We start from the raw sequence: 19,919 nt of genomic DNA on the forward strand, positions 1-19,919 counted from the left end.
TTGGAGGCACACAACAAGTCCATTATGGGCTGAAACAAATTAGCAGTAAGCACCAGCTTGGGGGTGGGGTGGGAGCGTGGGGTTTAGATGATGTACACCCCGACACCACCTGCAAGCCGGCATCGTGCTACCAACCCACCCAGACAATGAGCAGCATTGTGGCGTTCCAGCGGTGCAGCATTCAGATGCCGCATGCCACAGGAGAGCAGAAGAGCCGCTGCCACAGTGGAAAGGGCAGCTTTTTTATGCACTTGGGGGAGGGGTGGCTAACAAAACACCCACTTAACCCAAGATATTTGATACCGTTTCCCCTCCTGAGTTTTCCTGAAAGATCCACATTGTCAGCAGTGTGAATAAACTTCTGAATTGATTTGGATTGCTTTGTATCATTGCTTCTCCTTGAGAGGAGGGTAGGCAGCTGCATTTTAACTCAAATCGATGGCATGTGTGAATAACATAGGTGTTACAATGACTTGAAAAGATTCACGAATCCAGAACAAAGTGGGACCAACAAACCTGATAAGTATCAGCACGGCAATCCACATCTTCTTGGAACAAAAAAATGAGTGTGAATGGAACCCCCCCTTACAGATGATCACGGAGATGTGACAGCTATGGTACGAAAGAATAAGGGGGCATTCATGCTTACTTTTTTGTCCCAAGGAAATCCAGATCTCTGTGGTGATGCAATACCAGATCGATGTTCCCACTATATTTTCCATTCCCAAATCTCATTTTAACCCTGTTGCCATTCGCACTTGCCATCAGCGCAATTTAAAATGGAGGTGCTTCCATTTCTGGGAAATCTGCAGTGCAATCCGAATTGATTCAGTAGTGTACTCACACTACCAAACTATCATTGCGGCACTTAAAAAAAAAGTGGGGGGGGGAACCCAGTATCAAATATACAGATTAAGTGGGTTTTCCGGCAGCCCTCCCCCCGCCCAATAAACTGCACTGAGTGCAGTTGGCGCAAGTGCAAACGCCACGAAAATAACCCGGTTTCACACTGGGTTACTTTCATAGGTGTTTATCACAGTAAGGTTTTTGCAGCTTTTGGCAGCTCAGATCCGACGTGACTGCAGGTCCAACGATGCGAATTCACGTGATAATGTGATGTATTATCACATGAGATTCCTTTCTATGGGAGCTCCTTCTGTGGCACTTCCACAGTGAATCCAAAGTGACTCCTCATTTTGGTGAATTTGGTAAAAAGTGAATTCACAGAATTCACATTCAAGGTCACTTCGATTTCACACCGAATTGGTCTGGTGTGGGATGCAATTTTGCTTCCATCCCGGTACACACACACACCCCAACCTCCAAAGGGGCAAATTTCCCATGATGCTGCGCTGCAATTTTGCCCCAATTGCTTCCGTTGCTTGGAAGGGTAGATGGAGGGAATGAAACAGGAGGCTGGGGGGAGAGATGGGATCAACGGAGGGGGCCATCGGAGGCTGGGGGGAGCAACAAACTCCAGTTCCCAGAATTCGATAGCCTCAAACCAAGGACCTCACAACAAACTCCAATTCCTAGAATTCCATAGCACTGAGCCAGGACAGTGAAAGTGGAGTCACACCAGATTATTTCCCCAGTGCGGATGCAACCTAAGAGAAGGCAACTGTTACAGAGGGAAGGAAAGTGGATTGGATTCAGGGAGGTGGTCTTTTAGGGAACATGGAGAATAATAATAATAATAATAATTATTATTATTATTATTATTTGTATACCGCCCTCTGGCAAACCAATCCGGGCGGTTAACAACAGTAAAATATAAAATATGACAATTAAAAACACTTTATCCCTCCCCCCCTTAAGACAGTATTAAAAAGTATAACATATTAAAACACAATATCAATGCATAAAACAACAATTAAAAACTAAAAACCCTGATATCCCTCTGTTGATTCTCAACCATCACTAAGATGGGGCCACGGGAGGAATGAGGGAATCAGGGAACCTGGGCCAGGATGGTTAATCTGGAAAGGCCTGCCGGAGGAGATCCGTCTTGACCGCTTTTTTAAAGCTGTCTAATGATGTTATCTGACGGATCTCATCCGGCAGGTCGTTCCAGAGTTTGGGGGCGACAGCAGAGAACGCCCTCTGGGAGGTCGCCGCAAGCCTAGATTTTAGAGGCTGTAGTAAGTTCCTTCCAGAGGACCGGAGAGAGCGGGGAGGATTGTACAGGAGGAGGCGGTCCCTAAGATAGCTTGGACCCAAGCCATTTAGGGCTTTAAAGGTGATAACCAACACCTTGTACTGGGCCCGGAAGCTGATAGGCAGCCAGTGGAGGGACCTCAAAACCGGAGTAATGTGGTCCCTCCTAGATATTCCTGAGACAAGCCCGGCGTGAGGTTACCAGCGCGTGCACAACCGTCTCGAGATCCCTTACTTCCAGAAAAGGGCGCAGCTGGCGTATCAGCCGAAGCTGATAACAGGCACTCCTGACCGTCGCTTTTACCTGATTTGTCATCAGGAGCAACGAGTCAAGGAGCACCCCCAGACTGCGAACACAGTCGCTGGAGGAGAGTGTGACCCCATCCAGGACTGGAGGTTGCAACCCAATTCTTGGTTTCAGGGCCACTACCATGAGCGCCTCCGTCTTGTCTGGATTCAGTTTCAATCTGTTTTTCCTCATCCAGCCCATTACCGCCAGAAGACATTCATTGAGAGAAGAGATGCCATCGGAATTCGAGGCCGACGAACAAGATACGGAGAAATAGATTTGGGTGTCATCAGCGTACTGATAACACCCAGCACCATGACTCCGTATTATCTCACCCAGCGGCTTCATATAGATATAGAATAAGGGAAACCGGATCATTTCTGCAATCCTCCAAAATGGGTCTCCTTCAGATCCAAAGGATTTACTTCCAAGTAAACCTGCAGCTTCTACACTGATTATTTTGCAGTGAATAATAATAATAATAATTCCTTAATAATAATAATAAATGGATCGGGGCTCTGACACGGAGGATAGATATAGATGTGGCTGAAATGGATAAGGAGAATGACAGGAGAATAGATGTAGATGTGGCTGAAATGGATGAGGAGAATGACAGGAGAATAGATGTAGATGTGGCTGAAATGGATGGGGATTCTGACATGGAGGACCCTGTTTGAACTTGGCTGCCAGGGATGGGAAAATAGAAGGGAGGAAGAAACATGAAGCAGTCATACACATGAGGCTAGTATTCACGTGAAAGTGGAACCAGGCTCCCTTCTTCACCTCGGAAGTTCAAAGGTTCAGGATGCGTTCAGACCCCCACTGAGCATGTGCAAGGGTCCCAATTCGAAGTTGAATCTGCATGGTATGCACCGGTGTGGTAAATACAATGTGCACTCTGCTTTGCGCGAATCCGCATCATGTGACTTGCCTTGGATTTGATTCCCCTTCGATTTGGAAGGGCAACCAGGTGTGATAAAACATGTGCGCTATAATGTGAATTTGCATAGCTGAACCAGGAGTCAACCCAGATGTGAGCTGCAAAAACCTCTGTGTGATAAACACCATAGTGTGAATGGGGCCTAAGGATAAGACCTACTTGTTCAGACAGGTTTTTAAAATGGAAAGTTGGTAAAGGACTGGCTTGGAGTGTTGTTTTCAGTTTAAAGTGTTTTATACAGTTTTATCTTTTTAAAATATATTTTATTTTTAAATATCCATTTATTTTAACACTGTGATAATTTAATTCTTTTTTAATGCACTTCTTTTCTATGTTTTTAATTGTATTGTTCTGTTAATAACATGAAGCCGCTTTGAGTCCCAATTCTGGGAAAAGAGAGGGATACAAATAAATATAACAACAACAACACAAACTGTGGTATTCCATTAGTAGAAACTGCTCCACATCACTCCAGCTCAAGATGCATTTATCCAGGCAATTGTTTGCTTAGTAAAAAAATAAAACACAGTACACTCATCCATCCACATTTGCAGCTTTGACTTTTGTGGATTTGATTATTCACAGATTTTATTCATATCTTCTCTCTAGGAATATCTAGGCCCTCCAGTGTACCTCTAACCAAAAGTTGCACTGAAGGACATCTAGAGATTCCTAGAGAGAACATTTCTCTAGACATTTGTAGCTCTTTCAGTGCAATTCTATGATCAGTGTCTAGCAGATGTTGACCACAGAGTGGCACTGGAGGACCTAGAGATTTCTAGAGAGGTGTTCTCAGATAAAAACATAGGGGTTTTGTTATTTACGTTTTTTCCACATTCATGGGGGTCCTGTGGCCCTAACCTTAGTGAATGTGAAGGGACGAGTGTATTTTATTCATAGAATCATAGAAACATAGAGTTGGAAGAGACCACAAGGGCCATCCAGTCCAACCCCATTCTGTCATGCAGAAACCTCCATCAAAGCATCCCTGACAGATGGCCATCCAGCCTCTGCTTAAAGACCTCCAAGGAGGGAGACTCCACTACACTCCAAGGGAGTTTGTTCCACTGTCAGACAGCCCTTACTGTCAGGAAGTTCCTCCTAATGTTGTTCCTCTATTCTGTCCTCTGCTCCATTATCCTCAGGTTGAGCACCCTTTGCCTTTTCTGAGAAGACTGAGGCAAAGAAGGTGTTGAGTAATTCTGCCTTTTCTCTGTCCCCTGTTAGCATTTTGCCATCTTTTCCACACAGTGGCCCTATCATTTCCTTCTTCCTTTTGCTGTGGACATATCCAAAAAAGCCCTTTTTATTGTTCTTAACCTCTCTAACAAGCCTGAGTTCATTCTGCGCTTTAGCTTTTCTGACTTTACCCCTACACATGCCTGCTATTTCTTTGAATTCCTTTTTTGTGATTTCCCCCTTTTTCCATTTCTTACACATGTTCCGTTTAAAAGTTAGCGGAACATGTATAAGAAATGGAAAAATGGGGAAATCACCAAAAGGGAATTCAAACAAATAGCTATTCTTTTAATAGTCATCTGCTTTAACATTTCTATGTTTTTAATTGTACTGTTCTTTTGATATTGTGAAGCTGGCCTGAGTCCCAGTTCTGGGAAAAGAGTTGGGTACAAATAAATAAGTATAATAACAATAATGATGATGATGATGATGTTTTTCCAAACTTTATATATATATATATATACACACACACACTTATATGTACTAATGGTATACCATTAGTATATATATAAAGTCCAAGCAGGAAGCCACTTATATTGTGTGTATGTGCATATATATATATATATATATATAAAGTTTTTCCAAACCGTGGTATACCATTAGTATATATAAAGTATTAGTGTGTGTGTGTGTGTGTGTGTGTGTATAAAGTACCACGGTTTGTAAAAACTTTATATACACACACACACACACTAATACTTTGTATATACTAATGGCATACCACCGTTTCAAAAAACTATATATATATATATATATATACACTCACACACACACAGTTTATATATACTAATGGTATCCTACGGTTTGGGAAAACTATATATGCCTATGTCTATATCTATATCAAGTTTTTCCAAACCGTGTTATACTATTAGTAGTAACTGCTCCCCATCACTCCAGAGTTTTGCTTCGTGCAAAATAGAAACCCAGCAGCAGCAGCAGCACTTACAAAGGAATCGCAGAGCACCATCACCACGTTAGGCTTCCCACCACCAGAGGCAAACCCAGAGAGGAGCAGGAGCAGGAGGGCCAAGGCAAGGCTGCGGAGGTGGCTGGGACCCCTTGCTCCCTTAGGGCCCATCCCTTCCCAGCACCAAGGGCTCAGAAGCGGAGCCTTCATGCTCCAGCTTCCCTCCTTTGATGAACCACCCTTCCTTTGCTGGACAGAAGAGGAGTCTCATGACTGAATGGGGAGATGCCAGCCAAGGGGCATGATTAATGTTTCCAGGAACCACAGTCTGCACCAGGGAAAACTACAACTCCCAGCATGCCTTTCCGGGGAGAAGCCAGGCCTCCAGGTCCAAGCTGGAAAGGCTTTATTATCATGATGGCAAGGGAGCAGTGATTATCGCACTTAAAACGTGGCTCTTCCACTTGAAACTGCTCTGGCCGCCTCCTCCTCCTCCCGTTGCATTGTGGGACTTGCAGTTTAATGAGAGGCATTTAGAATTTTCAGAGCTCGCTTAGGCCTCGCTGAACTACAAGCCCCAAAATGCAACAGGAGGCAGCCTGAGGCGTTAAAGGTGCAATAGAATGTAGAGCGATAAGCTCCTTAAATCGATAACAAACGAAAACCGCGATGAACTACAGTTCCCATCTCCCCGCTGGGGATGTGATTGACAGTTAGCCGCCCCGTGGTCTCTGACGTCATCGAACGGAGGGCGGAGTTTGCCTGTGTTTGGATTTCTTTTTCTCTCCTTCTTCCCCCAAAGAGGTTCTCTGCGCCTGCGCATTCCTGGCCGTGATTGGTGACGGTGGTAGTTGTGGCAAGGCGCGCTGACAGCCGGTGAGGGACTATTTCGCAGTGAGTTCCGTTGTTGCTGTGGTTTGTTGTTGGCGGCCTTTGAGTCGCCCCCTGGTGGACGAGGCATCTCCAAGCGCCCTGCCCTCCGCTGCTCTGCTTAGGTCTCCCAGGCTCAGGCCCATGACCTCCTTGATTAAGGAAGCAGCGAGTGGTCTTCCTCTGGTGGCGCAGTGGCTAAATGCCTCTACTGCAGCCGCTCCCTCGCAGACCACAAGGTTGTGAGTTCAGTCCCAGGCAGACTCAGCCTGGCATCCTCCCGTAGGTCCCTAAGATGGGTACCCACCTTTAATGGGGGTAACTGGGCTGACATTTAGAGCAGAGGTCCCCAAACTGTGTGCCCTTTCAGAGAAAAGTTTGGACTTCAGCTCCCAGGATCCCAGGCTATTGGCCAGAGTGGCTGAGGCTTCTGGGAAATGAAGTCCAGAATCTCTTAAAGGGCACAGTTTGGGGACCTCTGCTTAGAGACTGCTCAGTGCAGAACAAAGCAGTATATAGTGCTGTTATTATTAATATTATTATTATGAAGCTTTATTTATAGAGTGCTGTAAATTTACACAGCGCTGTACATACAATCAGTCAAAAATAGAATAAAATAAACCTGCCTAAGGCATAGATTCTACTAAAATAATTTAACATAATACATATCAATACATATTAACATTAAATAATAAAATATAGCAAACAACATATAAAAATATACACCAATCAAGTGGTGTCTGTGAACGTTTCCTGAACAGTATTGTCTTTAATATACAGGCATCCCTCTATATTTGTGGCTTTGATTATTCACCGATTTGATTAATATGTTCTCTCTAGGAATATCTAGGTCCTCCTCCAGTGCATCTCTATGGTCAACTAACTAAAAGTCGCACTGAAAGCTCTAGAGATTCCTAGAGAGACTACTCTACTAGGCCTTTCTAGCTCCTCCACAGAGTTGCCCTGGAGGACCTAGAGGTTCCTAGAGAAGTGTCCTCTCAGCTAAAAACAGGGTGTTTTGTTGTTTGCGGTTTTTCCATATTCACGGGGGTCTTGTGCCCCTAACCCTAGCAAACGTGGAGGGACAAGTGTATATACAGTCGGCCCTTGTTTTCATGGAGTCCATTCCGGACCACCACCCCTTGTGAAAATGGAGACTTGCTGATATTCATGCCCTGCAACACGTGGCCCATTGAAAATAACAGAGGTCTCCCTTCCATGAATATTGAAGACCACGGACCTCAAGTCTGCAAGAAAGGAGGGGTGGCTGTATACTTTACTACATTTAAAACAGCAAACTAATAAAATGTGTTTCAATCCATTATTTACAACGTGGTGATTATATACCATACAATCCCAATCTGGATGCCCATTGATCCTTGACTTCCTCAGTTCCTCTGATAATTAGCCTCATAATTTTTCTTCATCTTCCTGTCCTTATTCTTAGCAATATTACAGTTGTGTACCATTTTTAATGTAATTCTCATAGAGCCTGTTCTTAATCTTATAATCCTTTCATAATCCAATCAGACTATTAATCTTTCTGCACCCTTTCCCCACTTAGTTTTACAATATAATGTGGTCAGAGACCATTCCTCCACTACTGCCTCCATGTCTTTCTGGTTTATATGACAGGTTAATTTGTCCATTTCACACATTTCCAATAACTGATGAAGTCATGAAGCTGCTATTGCTATTGCTTTTTCTGCTGCCTCCTACCTTTCCCAGCGTTATTCTCTTTTCCAGTGAGTTCTGCCTTCTCATAATGTGGCCAAAGGACAATAGCCTTGGTTTAAACTTCTTCTGGATTACCGCACTACACACTTATAGCACTGCTATTCCACTTTTACTGCTCTGGCTGCCTGCAGTTGCATTTTTGGGTTTGCAGGTCAGTGAGGCCTAAAGGCCTATGTGTGGATAGACTGTGTGGATAGTCTTCCAGGGAGATTTCAGGCTTTGCCTTCTCTAGAGCCCACTTGTTTGCCTTCTTGTCTGCCAACAGTATCCTCAGCATCTTTTGCAGTGCCACATGGTGGAGTCTCCTTCTTTGGAGGTCTTTTAATAGAGGCTGAGTGGCCATCTGTCGGGGATGCTTTGATCGAGAGTTCCTGCATGGCAGAATGGGGTTGAACTGAATGGCCCTTGCGGTCTCTTCCAACTCAATGATTTCATGATTCTAGTGGTAGAGCATATGAACTGAATGCAAAACAATCAAAATCCTCAGCTTCATTCTCTGGCATCTCCAGTTAAAAGGCTCTTAGGTAGCAGATGAGTTCCTGCATGGCAGAAGAGGGTTGGACTGGATGGCCTTTGAGGTCTCTTCCAACTCTATGATTCTGTGATCTTGAATCAATTGATTTTATTTCTGTCAGCTTTTTTCACAGTTCAGCTTTTGCATTCATACATGGCGATGGGGAATAAAATGGCTTGGACAATCCTCACTTTAGTGTTCATAGAATTGGAAGAGACCTCAAGGGCCATCCAGTCCAGCCCCCTGCCATGCAGGAAATCTAAATCAAAGCATCCCCGACAGATTACCATCCAGCCTAGGTTTAGAAACCTCCAAAGAAGGAGATTGCACCACTCTCTGAGGGAATGTGTTCCATTGATAAACAGCTCTTACTGTCAGGAAGGTCCTCCTAATGTTGAGGTGGAATCTCATCCATTGTTCTGGGTCCTAGTCTCTGAAGCAGCAGAAAACAAGCTTGCCCCATCCTCAATATGACATCCCTTCAAATACTTAAACAGGGCTATCATATCACCTCTTAACCATCTCTTCTCCAGGCTAAACATATCCAGGCTCCTAAGTCACTCCTCATAGGGCATGGTTTCCAGACCCTGTTCAGCTGTATATCTTTACACTTCAGGATCTTCTTTAGTTTTTTCATCGCTCCCCTTCCCAATCATACTCTTCTTAATATTACTTGACTACAGTCTCTATTCCGATCAATGTTTGATCCAAGGTATGGGAAATCTTTGACTATTTCGGTTTCCTATTGTCTAGGTTGAATTTGTGTACATCCCCTGTGATCATTATTTTTGTGAATTCAAATTCCAAAGGGAAGAACCAAGGGAGATCTGTTCAGGAGTTGCTAGTGAGGTATTTTGCCTTGATTATTTATTTATTTATTTATTTATACCCCACTCTTCATCTGGCCCACTGGAAGTGCAGGCAGACAGCCGATTACAAGAATCGCCTGTGGCCTGTCCATCTCTGCTAGATAGCCTTTATTATCCCCTAACTCTTTATGTACAACTGCAGCTGAGCTTTAGAATTTACCCATAAAGGGCTTCTGGCCACATACCCTTCCTATCCCTGTCTCACTCTGCAAAATTAATGCAGTTTGACACCACTTTAACTGCCATGGGTCCATCCTTTGGATTCACTGGAATTAGTATTTTGTTGTGGCACCAGAGCGCTCTGATAGAGAAGGCTAAATATCCCCCAAAACTATCATCCCAGAATTCCATAGCAATGAGCTAAGGCAGTTAAAGTGACATCGAACTGCATTAATTCTGCAGTGGAAACGCAGCCTTAATCTCCCTCTGTTGTTTCTCCCTTTGCCAGTTTTAGACTGTAAGTTCTTTGGGGACAGAGACTTGGCTTTAAAAACCATTGTCACTGTTTAGTCCAGTGGTGCTCAAAGGGGCGATCCTTATTTCAGTGCCTGTCTTGGAGCAATCAGCTGCTGGTCCTTGGAGAGTTTCCAGGAAAAAAAGAAACAGTTGTAGCCAATGGACACAAATATGGTGCCAAACCCTGACACACTGGGTACAAAAAAACATTGCTAGTCCTCCATATCAGATAATTTAAGAAGCACAGGTTTAGTTCACTGAGATACCTCAAGCAAAAACATGGTTCGCATGGTTTGGTAGGCTTTCAGTTCCTAGGTAGGTTAGTTACCCATCCTGGTAGGAGACTACTAAGAAGCAGCAAATGGGTTGGATACATGACTATACAGCTCATTTAAGGGAAAGCAGGATTCTCCAGAATTGTGGTACACCATTGGATGCCAGCATGTTCAATGAGTATGTCAACTGTGTTTGTTTTCATTGGTCCAAAACAGGGGGGGGGGGGGGACCCAGTTTGGGACCATTTTAACCGCCCTGGCCCAATGCTAGGAAATTCCGGAAGCTGTAGTTTTCATAGAATCATAGAATCATAGAGTTGGAAGAGACCACTAGGGCCATCCAGTCCAACCCCCTGCCATGCAGGAAATCTAAATCAAAGCATCCCTGACAGATGGCCATCCAGCCTCTGTTTAAAGACCTCCAAGGAAGGAGACTCTATCACCCTCCGAGGGAGTGCATTCCACTGTCGAACAGCCCTAACTGTCAGGAAGTTCCTCCTAATGTTCAGGTGGAATCTCTTTTCCTGCAGCTTACATCCATTGTTCCGGGTCCTGTTCTCTGGAGCAGCAGAAAACAAGCTTGCTCCCTCTTCAATATGACATCAATGTTTTGTGAGACATTTAGCGTTCTCTGCCAGAGAGCTCTGGTGACACAATAAACTACAATTTCCAGGATTCCCTAGCGCTGAGCCAGGGCACTTAAAGTGGTTTAAAACATGGTTATTTCTGCAGTCTGTTTCGGACTATTGGGTTCTATTACATTAATAAAATGATAGTTCAGTAGGTTGTAAGAATTATTTGAAAATACTCCAGATTGCTTGGTATATAACAGCTGTCTTCTGTTAATTTTATCAATAGTCATGTCGAACAAGGAAGTGAAAGCAGCATTGAAAAATGCCAGAGATGCAATAAGAAATAAAGAATACAAAGAAGCACTGAAACACTGCAAGGTAACAGGCATTCAAATGTACAACAAGGCATTCTTTGTGTGAAATGTGATCTTTTCAGAGCAATCCTCACCAGTCCACTTTAAGAGATTATTTTCATTATTTTTCACACATGTATAACATAGGCTTGTCTTTCTCTGTGGCTGTGGACACCTTGTCATTATTATGCTTTGTTTATGTACACCTTGATCTGCTGCAAAGCTAAAAGTGATAATTATGTTGTGCACCAGTCACATGACATGTTTTCCCCCTTCCCTGTTGAAGGACTCTTGGATTTTCTTTTGTCATTTTCAAGATGAGCATACAAAACTGACCTGTATAGTGTTAGATCATTAGTACATTTAGCCCAGTATCATTTTTTTCTGAGTAGTAATTCCTTTAGAACTGGAATGGAAGAGTTTCTGGGTTGTGTGTGTATGAACTCACATGGCTCCATCCACCCATTGGAGCCATGTTTTTGCTACTGTTAAAAATGAACAATTGCTGAGGCTCCCACCATTGCTGTCTAAATTCAGCAGAAACTGTGGCAGTTCTCTGATTCATGAAGATGCCATTCCATTCTTCTGAACCATAGAGTCCTGCAAAGTACTAGGGGAGAGTGTCTCCTTAGCTTCAAAAACAAAGGAGGCAAAGACCTTTTTTTCTACACTAGTGCTGAATTTCAGTACAATGCTTCTGTAAGTGGTGTGTGGCTTGCAAAAACAGTAGAGGTGACTTTAGGGCCACCTTGCCCAGCCTTGCTCTCAGGTCTCTACTTGAGATATTTTGATCTAGAAATGTTGGGAAATTGTCCTTATGCTGGGGCCCTGGACATAAAATGCATGTGCTCTCTTTCTGAGCTATGCTTTTCTGTAGCTTTAGATGTCATAACTATCCTGAATCTTTTGGCTATGACACTGGCGAAATCCCAATACTGTAATGTATTCGAGAGGCATGAACTTGCGTTTTCAGCTGTTAAATGTTTATTAATGGTTCCGTCTTTATTGCAAAATGCTTTTATTTTTCAGACTGTACTGAAACAAGAAAAAAATAACTACAATGCCTGGGTATTCATTGGTCTGGCAGCTGCTGAGCTGGAACAACCTGACCAAGCTCAAGGTGCCTATAGGAAGGCCACTGAACTTGAGCCAGGGCAGTTGTTGGCATGGCAGGTAGGTATGCATCCAGTGCCTTTTCCCACGTTGTGGGAAATAAGTTTCTGTGTCTTGTAGAAGTAAGAGGATTCAGATACAGCCACATCAGGCCATTTTTATGAGCATTTCAAGCAGCACTTTTAGAGAGATTTTTCTTGCTTGCTTGCTAATGCCTCATTTATATGGCTGCTCATTTTGTTGTTGACACAGTACAGTGACCAATATTATAAACATCTGCTGAACTCCTGCTATGCAATTAAACACTTCAGAGAAACCAAGGTTAGGGTATAAAATGGAGAAAACTGGTGCAGGATTTTCTAGAAGAGTTTAAACTAGGGAGGAAAATTCTGTGTCCAAATTCAATTGGGATTGGATTTAGCATGCTTACTAGATTTCTAATAGTGATACAATAACATGAATAATGTTTATCAAATTAACATTTCTAACATTTGTTTAATATGTTAGTGCTCAAAGAGCCTTCATTACATTATGTATTTGCAGTTATTCCAAAAACGTTGTAGGGCACAAATGAACATCCTCAGGTCGTATGCGACCTTCCACCACTTCCACACATATCCCAGGCACCTTGCCCAGTTCTCTTTGCTGCCCAGCTGATTAATCACCATTTGGGTAACAGGGATGAAGATTTGAGTATTGGGGGCTTCAACATCTCCTCAACAAGGGTGAAGTTTCCCCTCTGCTATTGGCATTGTGGTGGTAAAGGGAATAATTAAACCTTACTTCTCCTGCTCCAGTGATCCTGAGCGCTTGGGTCCAAACGCATTGTAGAAATGATTGAGTTTTGGACTAATTTAACTTCCCTGGCTCAGTGCTAGGGAATTCTGGGAACTGTAGTTTTGTAACATTTACGGTAGCCTTCTCTGCAGTGTGTTTTGAACTTTGGTCTGCTTCTCCAAGATTAGTATAGGGGGAGGAATGTATGTATGCACCACGTGTTTGCCAACAGAAGTGTGTTCGCTGGATTAGCACTAAAGTGAATTTGGTGGCCACATCTGTAACACAGTATACATCAAGGTTTTGCTTCAAAAGTAACTTCTTTCACTTCCATCTAGGGCTTAGCAAATTTGTATGAAAAAACAAACCATGCAGATGCAAGAGAGGATTTGGTTAATGTTTATCAGAAACTCCTTGAACTCTATGAAAGGTAAAGAAATAAGCTAATGATCTTATAGTATTTTGCAGCAATATAAAATCCATTTAATGTTATTTTCATGTTGTTATTTGTATTTGTAGTATTCTTATATTACTAAATATATTCATTATATCTGCAAAAGTCTAAAATACTCCCCTACACAAGACCATAAATAATTATCACATGAGTTGAAAGTGTGCACATGTGCAAAGTTCTATTACATTTATTATCGCTGAATTCTAGCTTTAGGGAAAAGGCAGGGTATAAATAAAATATTACAGTACATTTATAGTTATGAAAATCAGTGCAAAATGTTAAAATGAATATCTGACATTTCACATGTTGATAATAGGTGAATCTTGACACAAAATGTTTCATGGGAAACATTTCTTTTATGAACCATTTTATTAGCTTACATGGTGCCATGGGAAAGTTGCACAAGAAAGGAGGCAATGGGCTGTACCTTCCTTCTGTTAGGAGAGAATTCCCTTCCCTTTTGCTAGGAAAAAAAAAATAGGGGAAAAGACCTTTGCAAGAGGAAAAATAATAAAGGCTCAGTGAGGTGTAGTGAGTCCTTCCTGACCCATGGAACCTTTGGTCAGTCACTCACTCTGAACTTCATCTACTTCACAAGGTTGTTGTAGTAATAATGTGGGAAGGAGGAAAACTATATGCTCTGCTTAAGCGTTCATTGAGGGAAAGATGGGATATAATTGTTAGTAATAAAATAAACAAAGTATGAATAGACTTTAAGGTAGATGGGTGATCAAGGCAAGTAAATTAGAAACCATGACCGCTCAGTAAATCAGAAGGATATGAAGACAGCTGATGACAAAGTCAAGCACAAGAAGGATGAAGGAAATAGCTACTCCCTCTAAAATAAAGTAGTAGGCAGTGAAGAATAATGAAAGGGAAACCTGGCTACGGAACAGGTAATAAAAGGATCTGAGAAAGGAAGGGGGTCAGCACATAAAATAAAGTGAAAGAAAGGAGCTAGAGAACATAGGGAATGAGGAGAGTCTTGAAGAGATTACAGGGAACAAATTTCAGTTGTCATTCAGTGAAGATAGCATTAAGAGCAAAAGGATTAGAAGAGAGCATCTTAACACATACCTCATTTTAAATTGAGATGATATGTTACTTGAAACTTTGATGTATTGATAGGTGTTCTTTTGTCTTTTTTTCTAGCACAGATAAACAGAAATGGTGTGAAGTATGTAAAAAGCTTGTGGACCTGTATCAGCAAGAAAAAAAATACCTTCAGGTTACCTGTTATCTCATTGATCTTCATTTGCTATGATCAGTATTTGTAATTGGTCTAGTGTATAAAAGAAGGTTGCTAAGCAGAATATTTTGCTAACTCTAGATTAGCAAATATCACCCGTTGAGGATTTACTGCTTTTGTTAGAAATGGTCTAGTGAGGATTATTTGCTCTGTCCAGCCAAGGGATGGTGTGGCCATGTTTTATAGAATCATAGGAGTTGGAAGAGACCTCAAGGGCCATCCAGTCCAACCCTCTGCCATGCAGGAAATTTCAATCAAAGCATCCCCAACAGATGGCCATCCAGCCTCTATTTAAAGACCTCCAAGGAAGGAGACTCCACCACACTCTGAGGGAGTGTGTTCCACTGTCGAACAGCCCTTACTGTCAGGAAGTTCCTCCTAATGTTGAGGTGGAATCTCTTTTCCTGTAGCTTGCATCCATTGCTCTGGGTCCTAGTCCCTGGAGCAGCAGAAAACAAGATTGCTCCCTTCTCAATATGACATCCCTTCGAACAGGACTATCATATACCTTTTAACCTTCTCTTTTCCAGGCTAAACATCCCCAGCTCCCTGTTCCTCATAGGGCATGGTTTCCAGACTCTTCACCATTTTAGTCACTCTCCTTTGGACACGCTCCAGTTTCTCAACATCTTTTTTAAATTGTGGTGCCCAGAACTGGACACAATATTCCAGGTGGGATCTGGCCAGAGCAGAATAAAGTGGCACTATTACTTCCCTTGATCTAGACACTATACTTTTATTGATGCAGCCTAAAATCGCATTGGCCTTGTTAGCTGCCGCATCACACTGTTGACTCATGTTCAATTTGTAGTCTACTTTAACTCACAGATCTCATTCACATGTAGTCTCGTTCAGCCATCCTATATCTGCCATTCACATGTAGTCTCGTTCACCCATACAATATCTGCGCTTTTCGTTTTTCCACCCTAAGTGCAGTACCTTACATTTCTCAGTGTTGAAATTCATTTTGTTAGCTTTGGCCCAGCTTTCTAATTTGAGTTGCAAAGAAATTAATCAGAATATAAAATCTAATAAGAGAATGGTTTCATTTTTAAACTTAGATGTGAGGCATCTTGCAAACCAGAATTGCAATTGAATTCTGACCCGTTTATGTGGTCCTTCCATTTCATAACTGCATGTCACTGTTTCCCCCCAACCTGCTTTTTTGACACTTCACATTTTAGGTCATTTTCTTTTCTAGACAGAGGCAGAGAACATTCACATCTATTACTGTCTCAGTGAATCTGCAGAAGAAGTATCCTGATAGCCCAGTACTGATCTAACTCTTTTTGGAAGCCGTTTTTGGAATTAAGTAGATTACCGCACTACACTCTTATAGTGCTACTATTCCACTTTTACTGCTTTGGCTGCCTCCTATGTCATTCTCGAGTTCGTAGTTCAGTGAGGCCTAAGAGCTCTTTGGCTGAGAATTCTAAATGACCCTCCCTAAACTGCAAATCCCAGAATGCAGCAAGAGGCAGCCAGAGAAATAAAAGTGGAATAGCAGCACTATAATAGTATAGTGTGGTAATTTACTAAGGAAATCAGTTTCTTATGAGCAAATGCTCCTAGAGAAAGAACCCTGTAGTTAGTGTTAACATTTTTTCAGAGTATAGCATATTGGCAGGCCATTGCTATATGCAGTCATTGCTTTTTTACTAATTCCATTAATGTCATTTTCTCTATTATTACATTGTCCAGATGTATGTAGGGTTTTTTTTCCCATTCTTCATGGAGACTGTTCTGTGCTGCAGAGACATTGCTATCTTTCAATTAAGTGAGGGTAGAATTGAAATAATAGTCTCACATGAGCACTAAAGTACTATTTTAATTGTCACTTTGAATGTTTTTAGACTGTTGTGTGCTTTTAGATTGTAAGCTGCTATGAGTCCCAATTTTTTTTTTGGGGGGGGAATAAGATACAAATAATAACAATAATGTTAATGATAATAATGTAACTTCTTTAATATCCTGTAATATTCTTCCCTGTGGCCAGGAGCCTCCTGATAACTGTTTACTCACAGGCACCTCCTCAGCAATAGCAACATTAATTAAAACTTTCCTCCTGGGAAGATCTGCTCAAGTGGGGCAGTTAAGAATGGATAATTTATTAATTGTCCTTTGAAAAGCCTCCAGTTTGCTCTTTAGTTTCTGTTCCTACAAACATAGGAGGATATTTTAATTACCTATTTACTCTCATTTTTCTTTCTACTTTTGTAACGAAAAAGAATTAATGAGAGGAAATAGTAATCAAATTCTCTGTTTAGAAAAACAAATTCTTAATTGTGCTATTGTCACTATTCCAGGGACAATTAATAGATTATTCATCATTGTGCTGCCTCCTACAATAAAATGGGAGCAAAAAATGATAAAATGTACTCAGCTTGTATAAAGGATGTTTAGAGGTAAAGAAATATAAAAGCCTCAACAGTGCCTTGACTATTCATACTATAAAAGGCTGTGTTTATTACAAAACCATTGTCACAAACAAGATATGGGAGGAAAAAAAACCTGTATAGGAGAGTAATACAGAAAACATGAGAATGCAGTCGGTTGACATCTTTGTCTGGATGCTCCATAAGAATTGATTGCAATTCAAGGGTGAGGAAACAACCAGTAATAATGAATAGAGAAGATCTGTCCATGTCATGGCACTAAAACAATTTATAAAGCTGTATGGCTCAACAGACAGTGTAAGCAGTATTGCAAATTCAATTTACAATACTGGTTCTTTATTGTTTCTGACATCTCAGTTAAGCAAAAAACATTCACCTTGATCTCTGGAATTGGAAAATGTTTTCCAATTCTCTAGCAGTCAAAGATCAAACATCCTTCTGATTTCAGAAGCCACTGAAGCTAGACTGGTTTTCTTGACAGGTAGCTCGAATGTGGCAGAAACTGATAAAAATAAGACAGGAAGAAGGTGCAGACAATGCTGAGCTTCATCAGCTACGGAAGAGATTGATCCAGTTACTGGAAGAAGGCACACATGTCCAGGATAATGAAACACAGCAGTTGGTAAGGGCTCTCTATTCAGTTCAGATATATTATCTATTTTTATTAAAACTCCTAACATTTCTACAAATTTATTTATTTACTTAATATACACCCCTCTTTTCTTCTTATACAGGATCCAAGGTGGTTTACAAGCATTTAAAAAACTGGGTACAATTAAAAAAATTATTTGTACGAAAGTTAAAAATTAAATGACAGTTCAGTTAAAAGGCACAAGGTTAAAACAATATAATACATAATCAAAACATAGTAAAATATGAAAACATGTGCAGTACAATCATTCCTGCTGATGTTTAGAATAACCTTGAAGACAAGTTTTGAATTTCTATTTTTACAAATGGAAAGTGAACCCAGTGTAAAAAATTTAGAGGACCACTTCCTTGAGTCTATGGACTTTATCACATGGGGGGGAAATAGAGGGGAAAGCAGGGGTTTAAATGAACATTATCCCATGAAAATCATGTGATCTGGTTATTGCTGGAATAAGTCCTGTTTAATCATGACATTATGTGAAAATCTTCAATGTGACTGCACAATTTTCATGAGATAATGTAAATTTAAACTGCTTTCCCCCAATTTTTCCCGCTTTCCCCTAATTTTCCCAGTGTAAAGTCCTTAGATTAAATTAGTTGGGCCCAGCAGGAAATGCAGATCCTTCTTTTAAGACTATCATAGCATGTTGCTGCATCAGACCTTTTTGGTAATGCCCTTTTCTATCCCTCCATCATTTACATTACCTCTCTCGTTTGAACTACATTGTTTTACAAAAATGACCATTCAGTACATCTTCCTAGTAATGTGATGGGCATTATTTGCTTCTGCTCCCCCAGAAATAGGCCATGAGTCTAGAATCTATATGAAGTTGTTTGCATGTAAAATGGTTAGTTGGTAGAAGATTCATGCCATCTTTTGACTCCTATTTCAAATGAAGCTACCAATATCAGTTTTCAATCAGGCATCTATTTTATTTTGGGAGAAAACAAGCATGTGGGGAGCAGTTGGTCTACTGGAGATATCTTCATTGCTGTCGCTGCAAACATACCTTTCCTTCCTCAGTTGACATCAAAAAATAGCTGTGGATGGTGTCAGTTGGCTTTCACTTGTGTGTCAAAATGGCATTCACTGCCCCATTCTGAGCAGTTGTTTAAATTTATTTCCAGTTTGCAGCAGTGTGTCTGCGACAAACAGTGTAATAAAATTTGAGCTGGGAAAGAATGGGTTTCTAGTCTAGCTAAACCTACTGTAGCTGTATGTGTATATATATAAAAGGTAAGGTAAACAACGGTTGCTTCCAGAATCCTTTACGTGCATGTATGAACAACAAGAGAGAGAAAAGGGGAAAGTATATTAGCATGCCTTGTCAGCTGTGCCCAGCATGTTAAGAAAGCATAGATATTTTAAAGTTTGTGCACCCAAATATAAATCGTAAGGAAAGTAGATGCTAGTGAAAGCGGGGCGGGGGGGGGCGGGATCATCCCTAGGTGAATTTTGAAAGATTGTAAATGGTTTTGTTTAATTATGCAAGTCTTAGCTTTTAATTTTATTAATTTTGAATGAAAAGGCTGCCAAAACATGTTGACCCGCCTCCTTTTTTGTGGTGGAGGAACCAATTAAAAAAATTATTTGTACGAAAGTTAAAAATTAAATGACAGTTCAGTTAAAAGGCACAAGGTTAAAACAATATAATACATAATCAAAACATAGTAAAATATGAAAACATGTGCAGTACAATCATTCCTGCTGATGTTTAGAATAACCTTGAAGACAAGTTTTGAATTTCTATTTTTACAAATGGAAAGTGAACCCAGTGTAAAAAATTTAGAGGACCACTTCCTTGAGTCTATGGACTTTATCACATGGGGGGAAATAGAGGGGAAAGCAGGGGTTTAAATGAACATTATCCCATGAAAATCATGTGATCTGGTTATTGCTGGAATAAGTCCTGTTTAATCATGACATTATGTGAAAATCTTCAATGTGACTGCACAATTTTCATGAGATAATGTAAATTTAAACTGCTTTCCCCCAATTTTTCCCGCTTTCCCCTAATTTTCCCAGTGTAAAGTCCTTAGATTAAATTAGTTGGGCCCAGCAGGAAATGCAGATCCTTCTTTTAAGACTATCATAGCATGT

General features: G+C 41.2%; 2 protein-coding genes across 11 annotated transcripts in view; one reads left to right on the forward strand and one right to left on the reverse strand.

Annotated features, from left to right (window-relative positions):
• ARSK (arylsulfatase family member K) overlaps positions 1–5,978 on the reverse strand; it is a 32,270-nt gene extending 26,292 nt beyond the window's left edge. For 2 of the 3 annotated variants that reach the window (XM_042454849.1, XM_042454847.1), the window contains exon 1: positions 5,572–5,978. Coding sequence is in view for 1 of the 3 variants with exons in the window: in XM_042454847.1 (XP_042310781.1) it covers positions 5,572–5,742 (171 nt within the window). In the remaining 2 variants the exon portion in view is untranslated. The remainder of the gene's footprint in view (positions 1–5,571) is intronic. The other variant, XM_042454850.1, reaches the window with a different exon arrangement.
• Positions 5,979–6,270: 292 nt separating this feature from the next.
• TTC37 (tetratricopeptide repeat domain 37) overlaps positions 6,271–19,919 on the forward strand; it is a 64,718-nt gene continuing 51,069 nt past the window's right edge. The window contains exons 1-7 of one of the 8 annotated variants that reach the window (XM_042449413.1): positions 6,339–6,426; positions 9,407–9,502; positions 11,112–11,203; positions 12,208–12,351; positions 13,407–13,498; positions 14,675–14,750; positions 17,649–17,789. In XM_042449413.1, coding sequence (XP_042305347.1) covers positions 11,114–11,203; positions 12,208–12,351; positions 13,407–13,498; positions 14,675–14,750; positions 17,649–17,789 — 543 coding nt within the window. In that variant the 5' untranslated portion in view covers positions 6,339–6,426; positions 9,407–9,502; positions 11,112–11,113. Of the gene's footprint in view, positions 6,427–9,406; positions 9,503–11,111; positions 11,204–12,207; positions 12,352–13,406; positions 13,499–14,674; positions 14,751–17,648; positions 17,790–19,919 lie in introns of those variants that run through there. The other 7 variants (XM_042449414.1, XM_042449411.1, XM_042449412.1 and 4 more) reach the window with 7 other exon arrangements.

This window comes from Sceloporus undulatus, chromosome 2 (genome assembly GCF_019175285.1).
Source record: "Sceloporus undulatus isolate JIND9_A2432 ecotype Alabama chromosome 2, SceUnd_v1.1, whole genome shotgun sequence".
NCBI classification, from domain to species: domain Eukaryota; kingdom Metazoa; phylum Chordata; class Lepidosauria; order Squamata; family Phrynosomatidae; genus Sceloporus; species Sceloporus undulatus.